Raw genomic sequence first — 23083 nt, 5'->3', positions numbered from 1 at the left:
GTCTCTTCTGGAAATACTTATTCCAGAAACGCTTCTTCTAGAGGGGTTTTGCTCTGCCTCCGAGGGCTGCCTCTCGCCACACCACTGTGGGATATTCCCTTAGGAGCTCCCGGGATGGGGATGGGAAGGTGGAGGAGGCTGCATTGCTCCTCTGCCGACAGCCTCCAGGGCCTGCGAGGGTGACTCCTCGACACAGAACAGCGTTATTGCTCTGCTCCGTGTCCCTGCGATGGGGCTGTCTCATGGCAGGGGGAGGTTCTGGCTCCGCGGTGGCTCCAGGTAGAAAGGGTCGTGAGCGCCAGGACAGCCCAGGTGTGGTGCAGGGGCCTCCCTGGGACCACAGAGATGCTGCCAGGGCGGCCAAACGGTCTGGAAAAGTCTTTCGACAGCCCCAAAACGTGGAGCAGAAATGCACCTTGCGACAAGCAGACGGGACAGAGGAAGCAAGAAGGGGACGGGAGCGTGGCGGGATGGGGCTGGTTTCCTTCCCCTTCGGGAGCTGCTCCAGTCAACACTGTGCGGGGCCGGCGGCCCATTCCCGCCTCTGTGTGGGGATGGAGCCGGGTGATCCGAGCATCCCACGGGACGCGCCGCCTCCGGACCAGAGCAGCACTGGCAGAGGTGCCTGGGCCGCCGCTCGCGCCTGCCAAGCTCCTCATTTTGGAAGTAAAAATAGCGCTGGCACAGCGTGTTTTCCAGCTTAGCTGCAAGCGGCCGAGGGCGGACGGAGCCGAGAGGATTTCTGTGGGATTTTATGGGACCCTGTGGGTCGCTGTCCTCTCGTGGGCGTCTGGGAGCTCGAGGGGGGATCCCGCTTTGGCCCTGCCGTAGCGGCAGGGGCGATCCGTGGTGATCCCTGCGGGATCTGAGCAGGGAGGAGCCACCGACACGGAGCAAAGCGTGGAGTAAAGCGAGGAACCGTCCTTGCTAATGGCGCCCGTCCCCCTCGCAGGCTGCCTGAATGCTGCCCGCAACGCTGCTCCTCCTGAAGCCCATCCGCTTCCTCTGGACCAGAATGGCGAGCGAGGAGAAGGCCAAGGCGGCGAGCGAGGAGACGCCTGACCAGCTGGGCCCAGCGGCGCCCGCCGAGGGCCGGGAGCGACCGGCGGGCGCGGAGGCGCCCGTGCCGTCCCCGGAGACGCCGCGATGCGCTGACGGAGCCTCCATGTCGTGCTCGGAGGCGCCGGGGGCCGCCCCGGAGCCCACATGGCGGCGCCGGGAGCAGGAGCAGCGCGCGGCGCCGCGGCGGCGCCCGGCCCTCGCCAGCTTCGTGCTGGGCTCCTTCGAGGAGAACTCCTCGGACGAGGAGGTGCTGGCTGGCACCCTGCGCCTCGGCCGGCGGCGCAGCAGCCTGGCGCTCGCGGGCACCGACGCCGACGGCGCCATGAGGTAACCGTGGGGCGCGGACGGCTCCTCGGGGGTGCTCTGCTCTGGACAGGGCTGCGGTGCTCATGGATGGCTCCTTGTGGGTACTCTGGTCCAGACAGGGCTGCGGAGCTCATGGACGGCTCCTTGGGGGTGCTCTGGTCTAGCAAGGGCTGCAGTGCTCACAGACGGCTCCTTGGGGGTTCTTGGGTCTGGAAAGGGCTGCGGAGCTCATGGACAGCTCCTTGGAGGGTTCTCAGGTCCGGACAGGGCTGTGGAGCTCATGGACGGCTCCTCAGGGTGCTCTGCTCTGGACAGGGCTGCGGTGCTCATGGCTGAGGCTGCCAGCGCTGCCCAGCACCCTCTGAGCTGGGGGGGGCTGAGCTGGGGTGGGGGATTCGGGGAAATCTGGCGAAAATCCCAGTGCTGCACATGTCCTTCTGCACATTTCCAGCCTTCTCAACAGCACCACAAGCCTTTTCATGGGAGCAGAGCAGCGATTGCACCTGGAGACACAGTCCCACATCACCCCGGCGTTAGGAAACCTTCCTGCTCCCAGTGCTCCTTGTTCCGCTCCTGCATGTGCAGGAGCTTTTAGGCACCGCTTATGAATCGTGGCAAGCGCAGAGCTGCTGCCCAGCTCCCCTTGGCCGCTCTGCTTTCCCTGTGGTTGTAAGTGAAAGGCCACAGGGATGCAATATGAAGCCGGGGAGCCTGGGGAGCTCTGCCCAAGTGCTGCCTCCTGGCCTGGCCCACAGTCGGGTGTTTTAATGCACCGCGTTGCTGGCAGCATTTCGGTCAGGTTTGCTTTAATCCTCCTTTAACGCAGGAGGGATTTGCTTTCTACCAGCGCCCGAGGCAGGTTGCTGCTGTGGTTAACGCAGTGGGGATGCCGCAGGTCTATTGCAAAAGGCAGAAAAACGGGCTCCATCCAGTGCCACACAGCAGCTGTCTGCAAGTTATGGGTGCATTTAACCATTCCCAGCTGTTTTGCGGGAGTATTCGCCGTCAGCGCCCTGTTTGGCTGTCCTGTCCCGGCCCGTTTGCAGCTCTCACTGAGCTGTGGATCTTTATGCGGACAGCAGCAGCCGAACACACACGCGCTTGTGAGCACGGGCCAAAAATCCTCAGCAGACTCCGTCCCTGGAATGCAAACTGCGTTAACCCAAACTGCCGGCATTCCCGGCCGGCCTCGCGGCTGCAGAGCCACCGCTCAGCCCCGCTTTGGGCTGAGCCCTGCAGCCGCTCCACGTAACCCAGGTGCAAGCAGTTTCCTCCACTCTGTATCTAGCCTGGTCGTAGCAGGATGTTGTGTCCCTGGAGAGATGCCGGGCTGCGATAGGGACTCAGTGGCGAGGGAAGTGATCCCGGGAATGCCAGCGGAGCTGGGAGCTGTGGCTGTTTTGCTGCTTGCGTGGGAAGAGCCCGCAGGAGGGGCAAAGTCTTATCGGCGCTGTTGTGTTGCACCGAGTCCAGAGTTGCTCAGCTGCAGATCCAATTCCCCTGGGAAGCCCTAGGAAGCCTGCAAAAGCAAGGCTTTCCTGATGGGAATTCTGCTTGCACAGCTCGTGTTTGCTTGACGCTGTTTCTGTCCCCGCCACAGGCCCAGCATGTCGGGGCTGCACCTGGTGAAGAAAGGCCGCGAGCACAGGAAGCTGGACCTGCAGAGGGACTTCACCGTCGCCTCGCCGGCTGAGTTTGTCACCCGCTTTGGGGGGAGCCACGTTTTTGAGAAGGTACCTTCCCCATTCACCCACTGGAGCCGGTGCGGGGCCGGTCTGCACATTGCAGGGCATTGCTGGCGCCTCTGGACCAGCCCTAGGACCTGGAGCACCTTGCTGGTGTCTCCTCTGGGGCTGCTGTTTTCCTTCTCCAGAGGCTCTTGTCCCCATTTCTGGCTCCTGCTGCTCTGTCTCGGCCTCCGCTCGGTCCATGGGCTCCTTGCTGCTTCATGCAGGAAATGAAGCAGTGCAGAGCTCCCAGCAAGGCTTGGTTCAGGGCCTGGCACAGCGGGGGAGATGTTTTTCCTCTCTCTTTCACCTCTTTCGCTAATTTAAGAGACGTTTAGAGAGCAGAAACTCTCCTAACGTAGTTTTTGCACAGAGGCTTCCTGCAGCAGTTTTGCATATCTGACACAAATGAAGGCCAAAGTCTAGTTCTCAGTGAATGCCGGTGCCAGGTATCAAAGTTTTTGCTAAGGAGGCTCCTTCTGCCTCATCGGCAAAGAAAACAGGCAGCTGTGAAGTTCCCATGCTGGTAACACAAATCCCATCTTTCTACCTCCTGCTTCCAAGAGGGCTGCATCCCATAAGAGGCCCCGTTCCCATCTTGCCCTTCAGCTGCAGTGGGAGGTTTTGGCTCTCGCCTCTCGGTGTTTGCAGCCCTGACCCGCTGTGTTTCCATCCCGGCCGCGTCCCCAGGTCCTCATCGCCAACAACAGCATCGCCGCCGTCAAGTGCATGCGCTCCATCCGCCGCTGGGCCTACGAGATGTTCCGAAACGAGCGCGCCATTCGCTTCGTGGTCATGGTCACCCCCGAGGATCTGAAGGCTAATGCAGGTAACTGCCAGTTAGAATCATAGAATCACAGAATGCCGAAGGTTGGAAGGGACCTCAGAGGTCATCGAGTCCAACCCCCCTGCTCACGCAGGGTCACCTAGAGCACGTGGCACAGGGCTGCATCCAAGCGGGTTTTAAAGATCTCCAAAGAAGGAGACTCCACAACCTCTCTGGGCAGCCTGTTCCAGTGCTTTGTCACCCTCACAGTGAAGAAATGCTTCCTTAAGTTCCTGTGGAACTTCCGATGCTTCAGTTTGAAGCCATTTCCTCTAGTCCTATCCCTGCTCACCACTGAAAAGAGGCCGCCCCCCTCCTCCTCACTGCCTCCCTTGAGGTATTTATACACGCTGATCAGGTCCCCCCTCAGCCTCCTCTTCTCCAGGCTGAACAGACCCAGCTCTCTCAGCCTCTGCTCATAGGGCAGATGTTCCAGGCCCCTGATCATCCTGGTAGCCCTGCGCTGGACTCTCTCCAGCAGCTCCACATCCCTCTTGTACTGGGGAGCCCAGAACTGGACGCAGTACTCCAGATGTGGCCTCACCAGGGCTGAGTAGAGGGGGATGATCACTTCCCTCGACATGCTGGAGACGCTCTTCTTAATGCACCCCAGGATCCCGTTGGCCTTCTTGGCCACCAGGGCACACTGCTGCCTCATGGTCAACTTGTCGTCCACCATGATACCCAGGTCCCTCTCTGCGGGGCTGCTCTCCAGCAGGTCCACCCCTAATCTGTACTGGTGTCCAGGGTTATTCCTCCCCAAGTGCAGGACCCTGCACTTGCCCCTGTTGAACCTCATGAACCTCAGTTCCCCAAACCTGCTCAGCCCCAACCTCCTCCACCTGCCTGGGGCTGGGCTGGGACAGCCCTTTGCTGCTCTTTGGGCTATTCCTGGGATGTGTGGTCCTCTGCACGGCTGTGCTTGGATGCTGTGGTGTCCTCGTGCTTTGCTGAGCCAACGGTGCAGCTGGATTCAGCAGTTATAAGATTTTCTTTCTGTCTTTCAGAGTACATTAAAATGGCCGATCACTATGTGCCCGTCCCGGGAGGAGCCAACAACAACAACTACGCCAACGTAGAGCTCATCGTGGACATCTCCAAGCGAATCCCTGTCCAGGTGGGAGCTGTCCGTGGGGATGTATGCCCTTGACAGGCTGGATGGGCTGTCCCAAGCCTTTGCTCAGGTTGCCCCCCTGATTTGGGGGATGACTAATCCCTTTGCTCCGAGAAACGGTGCGTGATGCTGCGGCTCCCTCTGTCCTGGCAGGCTGTGTGGGCTGGATGGGGACATGCCTCGGAAAACCCCAAGCTGCCAGAGCTTCTGCAGAAGAACGGGATCGCTTTCCTGGGTGAGGTCTCTGCTTCTCACGGTGGTGGGAGGGAAGTGTGTCGTAGATCTCCCAAACGCAGGTGGTGGCTGTTCCTGCTGGTGGCAAGAGCTGGAGCTCCTGCTCTTGGCAGGGCTGCCCTGGCTGCCAGCTCAGGGCAGCACCCCCCATGTGCACGTTTGGGCTGTCTCCTTTCTAACCCTCTTCCCTCCTCGTTCTTAGGCCCCCCCAGCGACGCCATGTGGGCGCTGGGGGACAAAGTGGCCTCGACCATCGTGGCCCAGACGGTGCAGATCCCCACGCTGCCGTGGAGCGGGAGCGGTGAGTGCCCCCTCAGCCTCTGGCCTTACCCCACGTTCTGCTGCTCCTCTTTCTCCCCAAAAACAAAGGCTGGAGCCAGGTCCTGCAGGGCAGGGATTTTGCTGGCAGGTGGTGGGCTCCAAATTTGGGGCACTTTGCTGCAGCTGAAGCCAATGCTGGCCCAGGCAGTAGCTGCTTCGGAGAGCCCTGGCCATGGGGCAGGCTGTGTGTGTGCCCCCGTGGGCTCCCCAGCAGTGTCCTGGCAGTGCCACCCCGGCGGTGACCGCAGCCCCTGGCCCTGCTGGCAGGTCTGGTGGCCACGTGGTCGGAGGAGGAGCCCCAGGAGCAGCGGTCCATCAGCATCCCGCTGGAGACATACGCGCGGGCCTGCGTGAAGGACGTGGAGGAAGGGCTGGAGGTGAGGCCAGCCCGTGGGCAGCCGCCGCTCTCGCACATCTTGTTGGAGGCCACCCAGGATGGGGCTCGCCCGGGTGTTTTAGGGAGCCCAGCATGCTGGACTCTGGTGTAGCTGGTTGTAGATGGGTCGCTGTGGTCCCATCTCTTCTTGCTGACCAAGATCCTGCTCAGGGCCGCACCGAGCTGGGCAAAGGCTGGGAAACGAGCAGCCTGAGCCGCTACCAAGGCAGTAGTTGGGTTGGGAGCTCCTTGCCTGTCCCAGACCCAGCCCCTCGTCCTGCCAGGTTGCCAAGAGGATCGGCTACCCGGTGATGATCAAGGCGTCAGAAGGCGGCGGGGGCAAAGGCATCCGCAAAGTGGAGGCTGCGGAGGAGTTCGGAGCCTGTTTTAGGCAGGTGAGTGCGGCTGCGGGCGCCCCGGACCACGGTGTGGCTGCCCGGGGGTGATGCTGGATGTGGCCTCCATGTGTGGCTGCCCAGAGGTGATGCTGGATGCGGCCTCCATCCCAGGTGCAGGCGGAGGCGCCCGGCTCGCCCGTGTTCCTGATGAAGCTGGCGCAGCACGCGCGGCACCTGGAGGTGCAGGTCCTGGCCGATGAGTATGGCAACGCCATCTCCCTCTTCGGCCGCGACTGCTCCATCCAGCGCCGGCACCAGAAGATCATCGAGGAGGCGCCTACCACCATCGCCACCCCCGCCGTCATCGAGGCCATGGAGCAGGTGGGTGGTCCGTGTCTCCTGGAGCCAGGGGGCAACTTGGGAGAAAGGCACTGGGTTTTAGTGGAGATCTGATCTGTTCCTTGCTGGGTCGACTGTGGGTTTTAATACCAAGAACTCTAAGGAAGGGGACAGGGGAAGAGAGAATCCATTCTGGACAGCAGGATAGAATAACCACTAGGACAGGGTGTTGTGTACGTGCATCCCTTATGTTTCTGCATAAGGCCCTGCTGCAGGGACAGCCCATCCCTCCTTGTGCAGCATTCCCATGCTGCGACATAGCTGCTGGGATGGGAAGGAGCCTGGTCGAGGGTGCCCCCGCCCTGCTTGGCCACACGAGCACATGCTGCCACATTCCCCTCCCCTGCTCCCAGAGTGCCCATTCGCCCTGTCCCGGGACAGCACTGCGGTCTGCCCGGGAGGACGCCGGCTCCGTGGTGGTGTCCCGCGTCCCGCCAGCGCGGTGCGTGTCCCCTTCGCAGTGCGCAGTCCGCCTGGCCCAGACCGTGGGCTACGTGAGCGCCGGCACCGTCGAGTACCTCTACAGCCAAGACGGCAGCTTCCATTTCCTGGAGCTGAATCCCCGCTTGCAAGTCGAACACCCCTGCACGGAGATGATCGCTGACGTGAACCTCCCGGCGGCCCAGCTGCAGGTACTGCACACAGGCACTGCTATGGCTCTTGGGTGGCTCTGCAGCAGCAAGACATCAAATCTGCCTCCTTGGGAGGAAGGCCTTTCCCATTTTCTCATATGCAACGTGATGCAGGAGCAGTGCAGCGTCCTGCTTCGCCTGCAGCTCCTCGCCTAGTCTGGTTTTGGTGCCAAGTTCTGCTTGTTACTCGTGCAGATCGCGATGGGCATCCCCTTGCACCGGATAAAGGACATCCGAGTGCTGTACGGTGAGAGCCCGTGGGGCGATACGGCCATCTGCTTCAACAGCCCTGCCACCACCCCCGTGCCCAGGGGCCACGTCATCGCCACGCGGATCACCAGCGAGAACCCCGACGAGGTGACGGGCACGGGGACGGGAGGCTTCTGTCATCTGCAGGGTCGAGCTGCAGAGTCCTCCCCAAGGAGATGGTATTCCCAACCCTGCCATTCCCAAACAAAACCTGTGGGATTACTGGAATTCACATGCATGCATTTTAAAAGGCACAGGGTTCCCTTTTCCCTAGTTAAGTCTCAAAAATCTCCAGCCTGTTTTCTCAATTTCTTGTGCTCTGTCCTGTGTGTTTGTTCAGGGCTTTAAGCCAAGCTCAGGGACGGTGCAGGAGCTGAACTTTCGCAGCAGCAAGAACGTCTGGGGCTATTTCAGTGTGGCTGCTGCCGGAGGTCTGCACGAGTTTGCTGACTCCCAGTTTGGACATTGCTTCTCGTGGGGAGAGAATCGGGAAGAGGCCATATCGTGAGTATTGCGATATGGGCTTGAAAGCAACTGTCTGTGGAAAAATTCACATTTTCTTGTTTTAGGAGCCAGAAAACCCTGCCCTTTTATCTCGGAGGACCATGACTACCTTTGCACTGAGCATCCTGTTCGTGTCGCAGAGCTCATCTAGCTGAAGGCAAAGTGCACAGAAACTAAGGGGGTGATGCCCCAGTTAATAAACACAGCCCCTAAAGACAGTCATGCGCTTAGTGCCATTGAGATGTGAAATCCATTTAGGAATTAACTAAAGTAGCACACAATTTGTTCTCTTAGGTGTTTGTCTTTTATTAAGTCAAGGCTTTACAGTACATTGAAGAGCATCTTTTTTTTTTTTTTTTTTTTTTTTTTCTCTCTCTTGGTAAACCAGAAATTCCTACAAACCAAATGGTTGGAGAATCCTGCTCAACTTGCAAGCAGTCTTTACCCCTCTTTCCCCTTCCCAATTTGTAGAGGATTCTATCCAGGTACCAGGAGATCCAAGACTGGTGTGATCATCGCCCACTTGAGTGTGACTTCTTACCATAGATTTTGACTGCTACGTAACAACCTATTGCTACCTCAATGCTAAACTCAGAATGCAATACTCAATTAAGGCATGTGTGGAGCACCTGCAGTGCATAGAGGATAGAATTCAGGAGGTCTTGCTAATATCCAAAGTGTCTAAGGACAGTTTTAAAGGCCAGAGGGTGTTGGGTGCAGGAGAGGCCTTGGCCACCCTGGTGGAAACCAGATGCTACCTGATCTGTGATCAATGGAGTTTCTTTCCTTTAAAAGGAACATGGTGGTAGCTCTGAAAGAGCTGTCTATCCGCGGGGATTTCAGGACCACAGTTGAATATCTCATTAAGGTGTTGGAGACAGAGAGCTTCCAGAACAATGAGATAGATACCGGCTGGCTGGACCATCTGATTGCAGAGAAAGTGCAGGTGGGAGAAACCAGCCTCTGGTCTTTCCCATCTGCCCATCCCAGGGTTGCCTCACCGTCTGTGTGAGGAACCCTCTTCACTCCTTTTTCCCCCTTCCATAGGCTGAGAAGCCAGACACGATGCTGGGCGTTGTCTGTGGCGCCCTGAACGTCGCCGACGCCGCGTTTAGGACGTGCATGACCGACTTCCTGCACTCGCTGGAGAGGTACGGGCGCTCGCCGGGCGCAGGGACGTGCTGCTGGGGGTTGTTAACCCAAGGAGGGTCTTGCCTTTGCTGCCTGTGCAGGGGGAGCACATGCCCTCAAGGGTTGCTCCCAATGGCTGGGGTCTTGCAGACTCAAGTCTTGCTCTTAACCTTGCTCGCTCCGGCTCGTCTTCCTTCCCTCCTCCTCCTTGCCTGGCCAGGCTGAAAACACTTCATGGTTTAAGAGGTGGTGCCCACACAGAACGTGAGCCACACTGCAGGTTCAGAGCCAGGCTGCACCTCGAGGCAATTTAATAGAAAGTAAAGCTATTTGCTGTAAATAGCAAGATGTTGGTGTCTCAGATATCACTTCATCTAATAGAGGGGAAAAACAACTTTGTGCAGCCAGGAAAACAGAGCTTTCCAAGGGGAGCGGCTTGCCCGACTGCAGCTTGCTTTTGTTTTCGTGCTCAAGAACGTCAAGGTTGTTCCTCTGGCCTTGGAGGACACTGGGGCTCTCCCAGGGCTCGCTGTCTGAGCGTGTTTCCTCACTGTCTGGCCTGGCTCCGGTGGGTTTTTAAGGAGCAGTTGTGTGGGTCCTTTAGAGAGGAAACCCGCTCCCCTCTGCGCTCACCGCCGCAGCCTCCCTGCAGGGCCCCAGGCGGATCTAAAGGGCTCCTGGCTCCGAGTGTCCCGAGCACATGCGGGCAGCGCCGCGCCGTGACATCTGACACACTTGGCTCCCTGCGCTCGCAAACAGAAAATGCCGCCAGCTTCCCCTGGCGCCTGACCTTCCCCTTGCGTTTCAGAGGGCAGGTGCTGCCCGCAGCTTCCCTGCTCAACATCGTGGACGTGGAGCTCGTCTACGAAGGCGTGAAGTACGTTCTGCAGGTAAAGGCTGCCTTGTGCTCTCTCCAAGCTTGCTGCAATGCTGGCCCAAGCAAAGCATGCTTTCCGTAAGGAAAAATGCCGCAGGCTGGGAAAAGGCAACGAGCAAGAGGTTGCCTTATAGAAATACATAATGTAAAAACTGGATTGATTATCCTTTTGCACCTCACAGGCATTTTCAAGCACCCTGTTGCCTTTGTTCTCATGTTTAATAAGATCCCCTCTTCTCGCTTTTAAAGCCAGTTTGTTGAGCTCTAAATAACGTGCTCCTCACCCTGAAGGCAGCTGTTAAGTAAAGGGCTCAGCAGGTGCAGACCAAGAGCCCTGCCTGCAGCCCTCGGTGTCGCTCGCAGGTGGCCCGCCAGTCGCTCACGACGTACGTCATTATAATGAACAGCACACACATCGAGATCGACGTGCACCGGCTGAACGACGGCGGGCTGCTCCTCTCCTACAACGGCAGCAGCTACACCACCTACATGAAGGAGGAGATCGACAGGTACGACACTCCCGTCGAGCCCTCGCTCGCCACGCAGGCTCCTTTGCAAGGTCCTCTGCAAGCTGGAGGCCGGTTGCTCCAGCAGGGAGAAAATTTCCCTCTCCTTAAGGTACCGAATCACCGTGGGGAACAAAACCTGTGACTTTGAGAAGGAGAAAGACCCAACTGTGCTGCGATCGCCCTCGGCAGGGAAGCTGCTGCAGTACACGGTGGAAGATGGGGGCCATGTGGCGGAAGGGAGTGTTTTTGCAGAGATAGAGGTAGGTGCAGAGGAGCCCACAAAGTCCCCACAACCAGAGTCTTTCCGTTCCCATGGACCTTAATGTGGCAACTGCATGATTAAAAATGAAACTTGCCAGTATTTAACTTCCGCAATGAAGCAGTCGTGTCCAGGACGCTCTGTGGTGTTCACTTGTGTTCTGCCCTCGTGCAGGTGATGAAAATTATTATGACCCTGTCGGTAGAGGAGTCTGGCCACCTACATTACGTGAAGCGGCCAGGAGCGTTGCTGGAGGCAGGCTGCGTCATAGCCCGCCTCCAGCTGGACGATCCCACCAAAGTGAAACCCGTGAGTGTTCCTGCAGGGACTGAACCACGTTGCGCTGCTGCTTCCTCCTCTCTCTGCTCCCCAGGGCCCTCGCCTGCCTCTGCTCCCAAGGCATTTTGCTCACTTGGCATCTCGAGGCATGCAAGGGCCTGGCAGGGCTCTGGAGATGCTTGCTCAAGGGCCAACAGCAGAGGAGCCACTTTGGGGCTCCTTTTATTTCTTTTCACATCTGTAGCTCTTGCATCTTTTTGTGTGGAGCAGCAATGCGAATGGTGGCCGTTAGGAGCTTCCTCTGCTGTTCGTCAAAAGCAGAATCCAGGCTGTCTCCTCCATGGCTGCTAGACAGCTGCAGCTTTCTAGACCCCCATTTGACTTCAGTGAAGCTCAGGGCCAGCTTGTTTCTGTGCCGTTCACGAGTGCCTCTTCTCTCCCTGCATCTCGGGCAGGCCCAGCCGTTCACGGGCGGCCTCCCAGCGCAGCAGACCCTGCCCATCGTGGGGGAGAGGCTGCACCAGGTGCTGCGCAACGTGCTGGACAACCTCAACAACGTCATGAACGGCTACTGCCTGCCGGAGCCCTACTTCAGTGCCAAGGTAGGCACCTTGGGGTGCCTCTCCTCTGTGTGCCAAGGAGGTTTATAGTGGGCATTTCGGTGCAGTTAGTGGTTAGTCTTCCCGTCTTCCTGGCTTCTTGGTTGGCAGAGTGGGATCTGCTCCTCGATTTCCTGGGGAGTGTTGGTGGGTGCAGCTTTCTGTGTCCTGTAGGTAAAGGAGTGGGTGCTCAAGCTGATGAACACCCTGCGGGATCCCTCCCTGCCTCTCCTGGAGCTTCAGGAAATCATGACGAGCATTTCTGGAAGGATCCCGCATTCCGTGGAGAAGTCCATAAAGAAGGTGATGGCGCAGTACGCCAGTAACATCACCTCCGTGCTCTGCCGGTTCCCCAGCCAGCAGGTGGGTGCTCCAAGCAGGGCGCTCTGTTCCTCGCCAGCATGATCACAGCTTCCCAGAAATACTGGTCTGGCCAGAGCTTCCCTTTGAATCCTGCCCGTTGCTGTGCTCCTGCACGCTGGCCATTCCTGAACGTGTGTCCGTTTGTGCCCTGGCTCTGGCAGATTGCGAACGTGCTGGACAGCCATGCGGCCACGCTCCAGAGGAAGGCCGAGCGGGAGGTCTTCTTCATGAACACACAGAGCATCGTGCAGCTGGTGCAGAGGTACGAGCTGTGTCTCGCTCAGCAGGGTTTGTGAAACCAGCATTAATTGTGGTGTCTCAGCCGCTATTGAGCTTCATGGGGAGCATAAGAAGGGTGAGACCCTCCTGCTTCCCGCAGGTACCGCAGCGGCATCCGGGGCTACATGAAGTCGGTTGTGCTGGACCTGCTGCGGCGGTACCTGCAGGTGGAGATGCAGTTCCAGCAAGGTGAGGAGCACGGGGGCTGCCCTGCCGCAGCGGGCGCGCGCAGCCCCCGTGCTCAGCTCCGGCTCTGTGCTCAGCTCACTACGACAAGTGCGTCATCAGTCTGCGGGAGCAGTACAAGCCCGACATGACCCCGGTGCTCGAGTGCATCTTCTCGCACGCCCAGGTGGCCAAGAAGAACCTGCTGGTGACTATGTTAATTGTGAGTAGATGGGGCAGGAGAGTCCCGTGCCCAGAGCTGCCAGGAAATAAGGGCTTGCAGAAAGTGTGCTTGCAGGCAGTGTCCTCAGAAGCTCCTGTTTTGCCCAGGCTCCTGCTCTTTTGTAGTAGAGGCCCCTTGGGGTGTTACAGAAGCAAAGGGAGCGCGAGTGGCTTCCTGGGTGAGGAGGGTGGATGGGACGTTGCACCCTCGCTTGAGGGTGCACTGGCATTGGGATAGCAGCTTGTTGTTCAACCTCCAGACCTGCCTTGCCTTGCATCCGTGCTGGGCTCTAGCACTGGCAGGTGCTTGATAAACCATTTTGCTTCCTTGATTAATACATTCCCAGGGTTTGTGCTTTGTTTCAAGCTCCTACTCTTAATGTGTTTGACTGCTTCCTTAGCAGAGCATTATTGTCCCTCTTCCTTGCTCCGCTTCTGTGCTCGGTTTTCGGAAGAGCGCTTTTCCTGGGGGTTCCTTCCCTGTTCCCTGCCCCAGCGCAGTGCTGGGGATATCAGGCAGGTTTTGTCCTGCGACAAGGGGAGGGAGCAGCTGCCCCTGCCCTCGCAGGACAAGCTGTGCGGCCGGGACCCGACGCTGACCGACGAGCTGACCGCAATCCTCAACGAGCTGACGCAGCTCAGCAAGACGGAGCACTCCAAGGTGGCTCTGCGAGCCAGGCAGGTGAGCGAGCGCCGTGCGGACCGGCCCCGGCGCCCTCCCCGCGCGCCCCCAGCCGCCCGCTGTCCCCGCAGGTGCTCATCGCCTCCCACCTGCCCTCCTACGAGCTGAGGCACAACCAGGTGGAGTCCATATTCCTGTCTGCCATCGACATGTACGGACACGAGTACTGCCCGGAGAACCTCAAGGTCGGAAACCTTGTGTTGTTCAACAGAGGGTGTTTTGCTCTCCAGGAGGGCATTTGGGTTGCCTGTCTGCAAGGCCCTTTAGTTAAGCTTGAAAAGCATTTAAGTTATGCAGCGTTAGCTGGTAACGTTAGCGTGGGTGCACACCAGAGGAGATGATGCACCAGCCTGTTGCTGATGAGGATGCTGATGCTTGTTGTCATGTCCCCCCCACTTCTATGGGATCTCATATGGTTTCCTCACGTCAAACTGTTTCTGGGTGTCCAGAAGTGTCTCAAAGGGCTGGTCACTTTCCACTCCTTGTGTGTGGACCAGAGTAACCCAAGTGGGACCGTCTTTCTCCATGGATGCGATGGAGTATGTGTGGGGAGATACCACCTCAGACTGTCCCTAAGTTTCATTTTCTCCCCTTAGAAACTGATCCTCTCAGAAACCACCATCTTCGACGTGCTTCCTGTTTTCTTCTACCACACCAACCAGGTGGTGCGCATGGCCGCGCTGGAGGTAGGGCCTGATGAGCCGGGGGGATGCAGCAGGAACACGCTTGCCTTGGCCACCGTGCCACAGCAGCACTGCGCGAGGGGACAGCTGCGCTCTCCACCTTCCTCCCTCCCCGTCTCTGCTCCAGGTGTACGTGAGACGGGGCTATATTGCCTATGAGCTGAACAGCCTGCAGCACCGCCAGCTCTCGGACGGCACCTGCGTGGTGGAGTTCCAGTTCATGCTGCCATCGTCCCACCCAAATAGGTAGAAGAGTCCAGCACGTGGCCTCCTACCTCCTTCTGCCAGTCCTTACTTTTCCTGATGTCTCTGATCCTTCTTGAAAAGCTATTAATTCCCCTCCCTCGTGCAGGATGTCTGTCCCCGTCAGCATCTCCAACCCAGACCTGGCCCGGCACAGCACCGAGCTGTTCATGGACAGCGGCTTTTCTCCCCCGAGCCAGAGGATGGGAGCTATCGTCGCCTTCGACCGCTTTGAGGATTTCACCAGGTAGGGAGGCAGCGGAGCCGAGGGAGTCCAGCTGAGCCTGCGTGCGACCCTGAATGGGTTGTTAGTGAAGCTCCTTGGAGCCGTTGCCTTTGGCATGCCGTGGATAGGGACGTGCTGACCTCGCAGCACCCCCATCCCCGCATTTGGATCCTGGCAGGAACTTTGATGAAGTGATTTCCTGCTTTGCAAACCCCCCATTAGAGAGCTCCCTGTTCAGCGAGGCACGAGCTACCGTCTATGACGAAGAGGACGCCAAGGTGGGTGCTCTCCTGTTGCTGCCTTCCCAGGGTGGGTGCAGGACAGCAGTGGTGCTGCTGAGCCAAAACATGAGGATTTACTGTGTATTTCACTGCCAGAATGTGCGAGAGGAGCCGATCCACATCCTCAACATCGTGCTCAGGTTGGCCGACCACCTGGAGGACGACAAACTAGTGCCCATCTTCAGAGCCTTCGCCCAGTCCAAGGTCTGTCGAGCAGCTGCAGCTCTGGTGCTTTGCCCCCTTTGTCCCCTTCTTTTGGGGCCAGTGGGGATTTTTCCTGCTCCGTGATACTGTCTTCTGATCTCTTGTAGAAAAACGTCCTTGTTGACTACGGTCTGCGGAGAATCACGTTCTTAATTGCCCAGCAGGTCAGTAGATGCAGAGCTGCTAAGTAGCAGTTACTTTAGGCTTGCTGTGCCTCAGTGTCCCTAAAGGTCAACCGATAGTTATGCCTTTAAGTACTTTAGACATGGGCCTGAGGGACAGCTGCAGCCAAACATCAGGAGGAAAAGCGAGGCACTAATTAACAGGGAGCCAGTGATTACTTGGCTCCTGCATTAGGATTTATGCTGCTAGCATCCTTAGCAACGTGTGATTCCTGCTTGGACACTTCGTAACTTCCAGATACCTTTAAAAGGCATGTGGTATTTTCAGTTTTGCCTTATTTTGGGGAAGGAGGGAACCTGTAGGCTTTCCCTTCTTGTGAATTCATTGAAGATCGGAAAGAGCCCCTGGAGGTCCAATGCCAAGGTTCACACACTACTCTTGTCTTTCCCTTTTTGCTCTAGAGGGAATTCCCAAAGTTTTTCACCTTCAGAGCAAGAGATGAGGTAAGAGCCGCTGACCAGGGACATCACCAGCTCCAAGACTGTTCTGGAAGCGGAGTCTGTCCCCACGTCACCTTGCTCACTCCTGCCTGCTGTGCAACAGTTTGCTGAGGACCGCATTTATCGGCACCTGGAGCCAGCCCTGGCCTTCCAGCTGGAGCTGAGCCGCATGCGGAACTTCGACCTGACGGCTATTCCCTGTGCCAACCACAAGATGCACCTCTACCTGGGCGCTGCCAAGGTGCAGGCAGGCGCCGAGACCACCGACTACCGCTTCTTCATCCGGGCCATCGTACGACACTCGGATCTAATCACCAAGGCAAGGGGTCCCGGTGGAAACGGAGGGGCCGCTGCTGTGCCAGGCAGCGCCTGGGGGAGTTTGCTCGCTCCGATGCTTTGATGGAGCCATTGGCACCTTGGGCACGAGGGTTTTCTGAGCTCCCTTGTGCTCTGTGCGCTGCAGGAGGCCTCCTTTGAGTACCTGCAGAACGAGGGCGAGCGGCTGCTGCTGGAGGCGATGGACGAGCTGGAGGTGGCCTTCAGCAACACGACGGTCCGCACCGACTGTAACCACATCTTCCTCAACTTCGTGCCAACGGTCGTCATGGACCCCTCCAAGGTCAGGATCGCGGTGGTCCCAGTTCCTCGCAGTGCGTCTGTGCCAAGGGCAGCCCCTGGGGATGGATAGAGCGGGAAGGGGCTTGCCCGGAGCCCTGGGCTTGGGAACAGCGTGTCCTGAGCTGGCACGGGGCCTCACTGCCTGCTGTCCGTGTGCAGATCGAGGAGTCGGTGCGCTCCATGGTGATGCGCTACGGCAGCCGCCTCTGGAAGCTGCGCGTCCTGCAGGCCGAGGTGAAGATCAACATCCGCCTGACGCCGACCGCTGCGGCCATCCCCATCCGCCTCTTCATCACCAACGAGTCTGGCTACTACCTGGACATCAGCCTCTACAAGGAAGTGCGGGACCTCGGCACGGGAAGCGTGAGTTCTGCACGGACACTGGTAGCCAGAGACCCAGCAGCAAGTGCCCGGACCCAAAACAATCCTGCTTTAGCAGCTGGTGACCCTCTATTCGAGCACAAGCTCTAGCAAAGCGTTTGGAGACCTCTGCAGAACCCCCAGGCCTGTTGTCCTGACCCATCCCCAGAGCCCGGAGAAGCCAGCCCAGGTCCCACACAGCAGCATTCCCGGGGCTGCTGGATGTCAATGCCCTTGTGCATGGCTGCTTGGGCTCCTCGGAGCGATGCTCTGCTCCGGGAGCGGGGCTGAGCCCCAGCACGGCTGCTCTCACCAGGAGAGAGGTCCAGGAGACAGCAGGGCAGCATGAGGGTGTCCTAGCTCAGCACAGCAGTTGTTTACACAGTGTCTGTCCCCTCAGCGAGGGGATGCGGGATGGAAAATCACGCTGGGTTGGGTCAAGCCATGGCCACGGGCATCCTGGCTGTCTTCCCAGTGCTCTGGGCCACATGAGGCTCTTGCACCTTAGCCTTGCAGAGATCTTTGCCCACATCCTGCAGAAAGGGACCCGCCGCTCTCTGCCTGTCCTCGCAGATCATGTTTCAGTCGTACGGAGACAAGCAAGGGCCGCAGCACGGGATGCTCATCAACACGCCCTACGTCACCAAGGACCTGCTCCAGGCCAAGCGCTTCCAGGCCCAGTCCTTGGGCACCACCTACGTGTACGACTTCCCAGAAATGATCCGCCAGGTGAGTCCGGCCTGAGCACAAAGAGGTTCCAAATTGTTTAATTGCCTTTTCCGCCATCCTGCCTTCCACAGATTTGACAGCTGGGGTTGAAAAGCTCTCACTTCTGAGCTGCTAAAGAAAAAAGGAAAGGGAGAAAATAGAGAAAAAGGGGAGAGGAGAAAATGAAATGGAAAGTAAAACAGTGAGACCAAAATACCATGTTTTTGGTTGTGTGAAGGACTTCTCAACCAATTTCCAGCTCTTGCAATCAGACATAGTTGTGCTGTGTGAGGCTGTGAGGTGCAGGAGTGCAGTGTGGCAGGGTGAGGGCTCCCAGCACCTCCAGCCCTTTCCGTCCACGTCGGGTCCCGTACTGCCATGGGAATCTGGGTGTCTGTGGTCAGCGAGGGTTGCGGAGCTGCTGCAAGCCGTGTTTGGAGCTTGTCCCCCGGGTGCTGTCCCTGCAGGCTCTCTTCAAGCTGTGGGGCTCCACGGAGCTGTATCCCAAGGATATCCTGACTTACACTGAGCTGGTGCTGGACTCCCAGGGGCAACTGGTGCAGATGAACAGGCTCCCTGGAGGCAACGAGGTAGGGGGAAAGGAGCTGGGAATGGAGGCAGAGGGCAATGGGGGCACGGTGCTGGACGGCTTCCCGCTCCCAGCAGTGTCTGGCTCACAGGGGATGCTCTTCAAGCCGAAATCAGGTGCTGGTTCAGCTCCGATCCCATTTCCCTGGAGCAACCCGCCCTCGTGCTGTTTGGGGCAGGTCGGCATGGTTGCTTTCAAGATGAAGCTGAAGACGCCCGAGTACCCGGAGGGCCGGGACATCGTGCTCATCTGCAATGACATCACGCACCAGATCGGCTCCTTCGGGCCCGAGGAGGACTCGCTCTTCCTCCGCGCCTCGCAGCTGGCCCGCGCCGAGGGCGTCCCCCGCGTCTACATCGCTGCCAACAGCGGCGCCCGCATCGGCTTCGCCGACGAGATAAAGCACATGTTCCACGTGGCCTGGGTGGACCCTGCAGACCCCTACAAGGTGCATGAGCAGCAGCTAAGGAAGGGCTTAACGTGGGCAAAGCCCAGAGCTAAACTGGGATCGGCACTGAGCACACGTGTGCAGGCGGTGCCACAGGGAGCATTTGCTCCATGGGGATGGAAATCGAGGTGTCTTTAGGGCTCATCCCACGACTCATCCTCCTCATCTTCATTTCCAGGGGTTCAGGTACCTGTACCTGACTCCGCAGGATTACACAAGGATCAGTTCCCTGAACTCAGTGCACTGTGAGCACGTCGAGGAAGGGGGAGAGTCCAGGTGAGCGGGCGCTGTGTCTCCTGGTTCATGCCCAGGATGCTCCTGCATTTTGCTCATGGCTCCCACGTCCTCCCTCAGCCTCCTGCTGACCAAGTGACACTGACTTGTCTGCACCTGTGCTTTCCTTGCAGGTACGTCCTCATGGACATCATCGGGAAAGAGAACGGGTTTGGGGTGGAAAACCTGCGAGCTGCCGGCACCATCGCCGGGGAGTCCTCTCGAGCTTACGAAGAAATCGTGACCATCAGCATGGTACAGGCTGCGGAGCCCTGCCCTGCTCCAGCCTCCCTGGAAAAGGGCTCTGCTCCTGGGCTGGCCTGCAGGCTCGCCTGGTGGGAGCGGCGGGAAGCCGGCTTGTGCTCCCGACGCTCGCCGTTATCCTGGAAATCCTGCTCATCCTTGTGCGTGCGCCCAGGTGACGTGTCGCGCCATCGGCATCGGGGCTTACCTGGTGAGGCTGGGCCAGCGCGTCATCCAGGTGGAGAATTCCCACATCATCCTCACCGGCGTCACGGCCCTCAATAAGGTAACGCGCGCTCCGGCCGCGGCGTCCTCCCCAAGTCTATCCCATCCACCGCTAAAGGAGGCTGCTGCTTCCAACCGTGCCCCCGGTCCCAAGGGAGAAGGTGGTGGTTCCTCTACATCCCTTCCTGGGTTGGGGGACCTGCAGGAGAAGCACAACCAGGCTCGTTTTGGTGACAAGGGGGCTGTAAAATGCTGCTGCTTTGGCAGAGTGACATGTTTCTGTTCATAATTTCAACTAGGTTTTGGGCCGTGAGGTTTACACATCCAATAACCAGCTGGGAGGCGTGCAGATCATGCACAACAACGGCGTTGCCCACGTCACCGTGCCGGATGACTTTGAGGGGGTCTGCACCATCCTGCAGTGGCTTTCCTACATGCCAAAGGTGGGCGAGGGGCGAGGTGGGCTGCAAACCCTGGGGCGCCTGGCTCGTGACCTGCACTTTGGAACTTGCAGGATAACCACAGCCCTGTGCCCATCATTGCCATAAGCGACCCCGTCGAAAGAGAAATAGATTTTGTCCCTTCCAAAGTCCCCTATGACCCCAGATGGATGCTGGCCGGGCGACCACATCCAAGTAAGTGAGGGCAGCCCGAGAGCTCCTCGGCGCTTCCTGTGCCTGCGAGATCCTCCCGGTGCCGCTGGGCTCGGCGCCGTCCCACGCTCCCCGCTCCGGCGCTTCTCCCAACTCCGCAGCTCTCAAGGGCACCTGGCAGAGCGGCTTCTTCGACCAAGGCAGCTTCCTGGAGATCATGCAGCCCTGGGCGCAGACGGTCGTGGTCGGCAGAGCGAGGTACTGGGGCGGTCCCTGCCCGGCCGCTGCTCCTGGGACGTGGGCCCTGGCACCACCGGGACCTTCCTGGGAGCGCGGCCGGGCCCGAGTGCTGCTCCCGGGGTGGGGAGGAAGGGGGAGGCCCGGCCTCTGTGGGGACTGCTGAGTCCCTGCCTCGCCGCAGGCTCGGGGGCCTCCCCGTGGGCGTCATCGCCGTCGAGACCCGCACTGTGGAGGTGACGATTCCCGCGGATCCCGCCAACCCCGACTCGGAGGCGAAGGTGCGTTGGGATGAGCAGGCTCCAGCGCATCCAGGAGGAAGGAAGGAGAAACCGCTGCTTGCCATAATCTTCCTGCCATTCCCAAGTCTTTTTAAGGACTGGTGTTTGGTCAACTCCTCTTGCAGTTTTTGAGCGCTCCCGCTCGCCTCATTTCAGATAATCCAGCAGGCCGGGCAGGTGTGGTTTCCAGACTCGGCTTTTAAAACTGCCCAAGCTATTCGGGACTTCAACCGGGAGCGCCTCCCTCTGATGATCTTTGCCAACTGGCGAGGCTTCTCCGGCGGCATGAAAGGTACCGCGCGGCGCGCCGCGGCCGCGCTCGGCACGGCGCGCGCTCACCGCCCCTCGCCTCGCAGACATGTACGACCAGATGCTGAAGTTCGGCGCCTCCATCGTCGACAGCCTCAGGGATTTCAAGCAGCCCGTCCTCGTGTACATCCCGCCGCACGCGGAGCTGCGCGGGGGCTCCTGGGTGGTCCTCGACTCCACCATTAACCCTCTCTACGTGGAGCTCTATGCGGACAAGGAGAGCAGGTCGGTCCACGTGGCCCCACAGAACTCCCGGGATTTATTTGCCTCCTGCAGGCCAGTCCCTGCTTTAACACTCTCTTCTTTACCAGGGGTGGCATTTTGGAACCTGGGGGGACGGTAGAGATCAAGTTCAGGAAGAAAGATTTGGTGAAGACCATGAGGAGGATCGATGCAGTTTACGCCCGTCTTGTCGAGCAGCTGGGTAAGGGAGGAGCTTTTCCCCCCCGTTGCGAGCAGTGCATCCGACACGAGGCTCAAACCCTACATGGGTGTTACAGACCCTCAGGAGCCCCTTTTGCAGTGTCCAAGCAGGATGTAGTTGTACATTATATACCTGTACATGTGTCCTGGAGCACCCTGGCTCTGCAGAGGGTGCTGGGCTCCATGCTGGACCCCCAGCAGCTGCTCCTGTGCTTTGAGATAATGAACATCTGAGAGCCCAGCTGCAGCTGAGCTAAGTGGGGTGACAAACGATCCCAAGGGAGACCTCCCGGCCACAGGTAGGCCCGAGCTGGCGGACACGGAGCGCAAGGAGCTGGAGAGGCAGCTCAAGGCCCGCGAGGAGCTGCTGCTGCCCATGTACTACCAGGTGGCCGTGCACTTCGCGGACCTGCACGACACGCCGGGCCGCATGCAGGAGAAGGGCGTCATCGCGGTGAGCCGGGGCGCGGGGCCGGGCGCGGGCGCCGCAGCAGCCGGCGGCGGCGGCTCCACGCGCCCTCCTGCCCACAGGACATCCTGGAGTGGAAGAGCGCCCGCTCCTTCCTCTACTGGCGCCTGCGCCGGCTGCTGCTGGCCGAGGTGGTGAAGGCCGAGATCCTGAAGGCCAACAGGGAGCTGAGCCACATCCACATCCAGTCCATGCTGCGGCGCTGGTTCATGGAGACGGAGGGAGCCGCAAAGGTAGCGGGACATCCCCACACCTGCCGCCCTGGGCCCGTGGCCGCCTTGCTCTGCGAGCCTCCCGTGCTGCCCTTGGGACTAATCAGGGGCATAAATCCCCAGGACACAGTGAGGAGGAGGAGGGGGGCTTGGCTGGGAGCTGGAGCTGCCCCCTCACGGTGCCGCCGTCCCCAGGGCTACCTGTGGGACAACAACCAGGTGGTGGTGGAGTGGCTGGAGAAGCACCTGCGGGAGGAGGACGGCGCCCAGTCGGTCATTCGGGAGAACATCAAGCACCTGAAGCGGGACTACGCGCTCAAGCAGATCCGCAGGTGGGTCCGTGCCCGGGAGCTGCCCCCAAGGCCCCGGCAGCACCTCCGGGGCTGGGAGCGGCGGCGGCCGCAGGCGTCACGGCCGGCGCGCGGTGCCAGCCGCGTCCCCCGCCTCGCAGCTTGCTCCAAGCCAACCCCGAGCTGGCCGGCGACTGCATCGTGCACATGGCTCAGCACGTGAGCCGCGCGCAGCGGGCGCAGGTCGCGCGCCTCCTGGCCACCGTGGAGAGCTCCGGCCCGGCCTGAGCCGCGTCCCCAGCAGCGGCGCCGGTGTCTGCGTCTCGGCGGTGGCCGTGGTGGCTCCGTCCACGCGCAGCCCCCCGGGAGCCAGGACAGCTTCACTACGGGGGCGGTTTTGCAGAGATCAGGTTGAGCCAAGCCTGGCGCCAGGTACGAGGCTCCAGGGACCGAAGTTGGGGAAAGAAGGGAGAGCTTTTCACCGTGTCCTGGTTGCGAGCGCTGGCGCCCATCTGTAGCCCCCCAACCCCAGCGGGTCGGACGCGTTTCCCAGCGCGCGGAGCGGCCTCGTCCTGCGCGTGCGGTGGCTCCCGGGCGCCACCACGGGGAGACCTTGTTTAAGGAGGAGCCTCCCAGTGATGTCTGAGCAATAAACTAAGTCAGCGCAGGGAGCAGCTCGTCTCGTTCTTCCCTTGGCTGGGAGCGATCCATAGATGTGACCGGGATCCGTGGCCAGGAGCAGACGGCCTCAGTGCCGCGGCTGTGGTCGCCGCAGTGGGAACATCACATTCCCACCATGGCTTTGGGTACAGAGTTTTTTTTGTTTATTTGTTGGCCTTTCAGTAGTATGTTGGCATGTGGGAAAGGCTTCGTGCATTAAAACCTGCAAATATTACTCTGCTGGAAGCCCTGACCCGGGCCCGCGGCTGCTGCTCCGCACCGTGCTCGGGGCGGGCTCAGACCGGCACCCCCGCGGCTCCGGTTCTGGCTTCTGGGGGGACGAAACGAGCAGCTCGGTCGGCTCTGATGGGTTTGAAATTGTCTTCCTGCTGGGGTAGTTTTTGGGCAGCAGTTGCCCAGGAGTTAATGGTT

General features: G+C 59.4%; 1 protein-coding gene across 1 annotated transcript; it reads left to right on the top strand.

Moving 5' to 3' along the window:
• Window positions 1-2972: 2972 nt before the first annotated feature.
• ACACB (acetyl-CoA carboxylase beta) lies at window positions 2973-22279 on the top strand. Its single transcript, XM_026036733.1, has 51 exons — window positions 2973-3101; window positions 3786-3924; window positions 4929-5038; window positions 5189-5270; window positions 5472-5570; window positions 5858-5967; window positions 6251-6361; window positions 6476-6685; window positions 7165-7335; window positions 7531-7692; window positions 7925-8088; window positions 8884-9034; window positions 9136-9239; window positions 10028-10109; window positions 10460-10605; window positions 10715-10865; window positions 11039-11173; window positions 11599-11745; window positions 11917-12105; window positions 12267-12367; window positions 12485-12573; window positions 12648-12772; window positions 13340-13453; window positions 13525-13638; window positions 14050-14139; window positions 14264-14382; window positions 14489-14626; window positions 14784-14883; window positions 14983-15090; window positions 15198-15254; window positions 15675-15716; window positions 15817-16032; window positions 16177-16332; window positions 16491-16694; window positions 17265-17420; window positions 17867-17989; window positions 18167-18436; window positions 18615-18712; window positions 18844-18964; window positions 19128-19238; window positions 19477-19620; window positions 19692-19812; window positions 19932-20028; window positions 20192-20288; window positions 20445-20580; window positions 20645-20822; window positions 20909-21021; window positions 21320-21474; window positions 21552-21722; window positions 21897-22033; window positions 22153-22279. The coding sequence occupies exons 1-51, from the start codon at window positions 2976-2978 to the stop codon at window positions 22277-22279; spliced, it is 6717 nt and encodes a 2238-aa protein (XP_025892518.1). The 5' UTR covers window positions 2973-2975.
• Window positions 22280-23083: the final 804 nt, after the last annotated feature.

This window comes from Nothoprocta perdicaria, unplaced genomic scaffold (genome assembly GCF_003342845.1).
Source record: "Nothoprocta perdicaria isolate Ctin4 unplaced genomic scaffold, notPer1 scaffold_185, whole genome shotgun sequence".
Taxonomy (NCBI): domain Eukaryota; kingdom Metazoa; phylum Chordata; class Aves; order Tinamiformes; family Tinamidae; genus Nothoprocta; species Nothoprocta perdicaria.
Note: the sequence above shows the minus strand (reverse complement) of the source record. Positions and strands in the feature narration are given on the sequence as shown.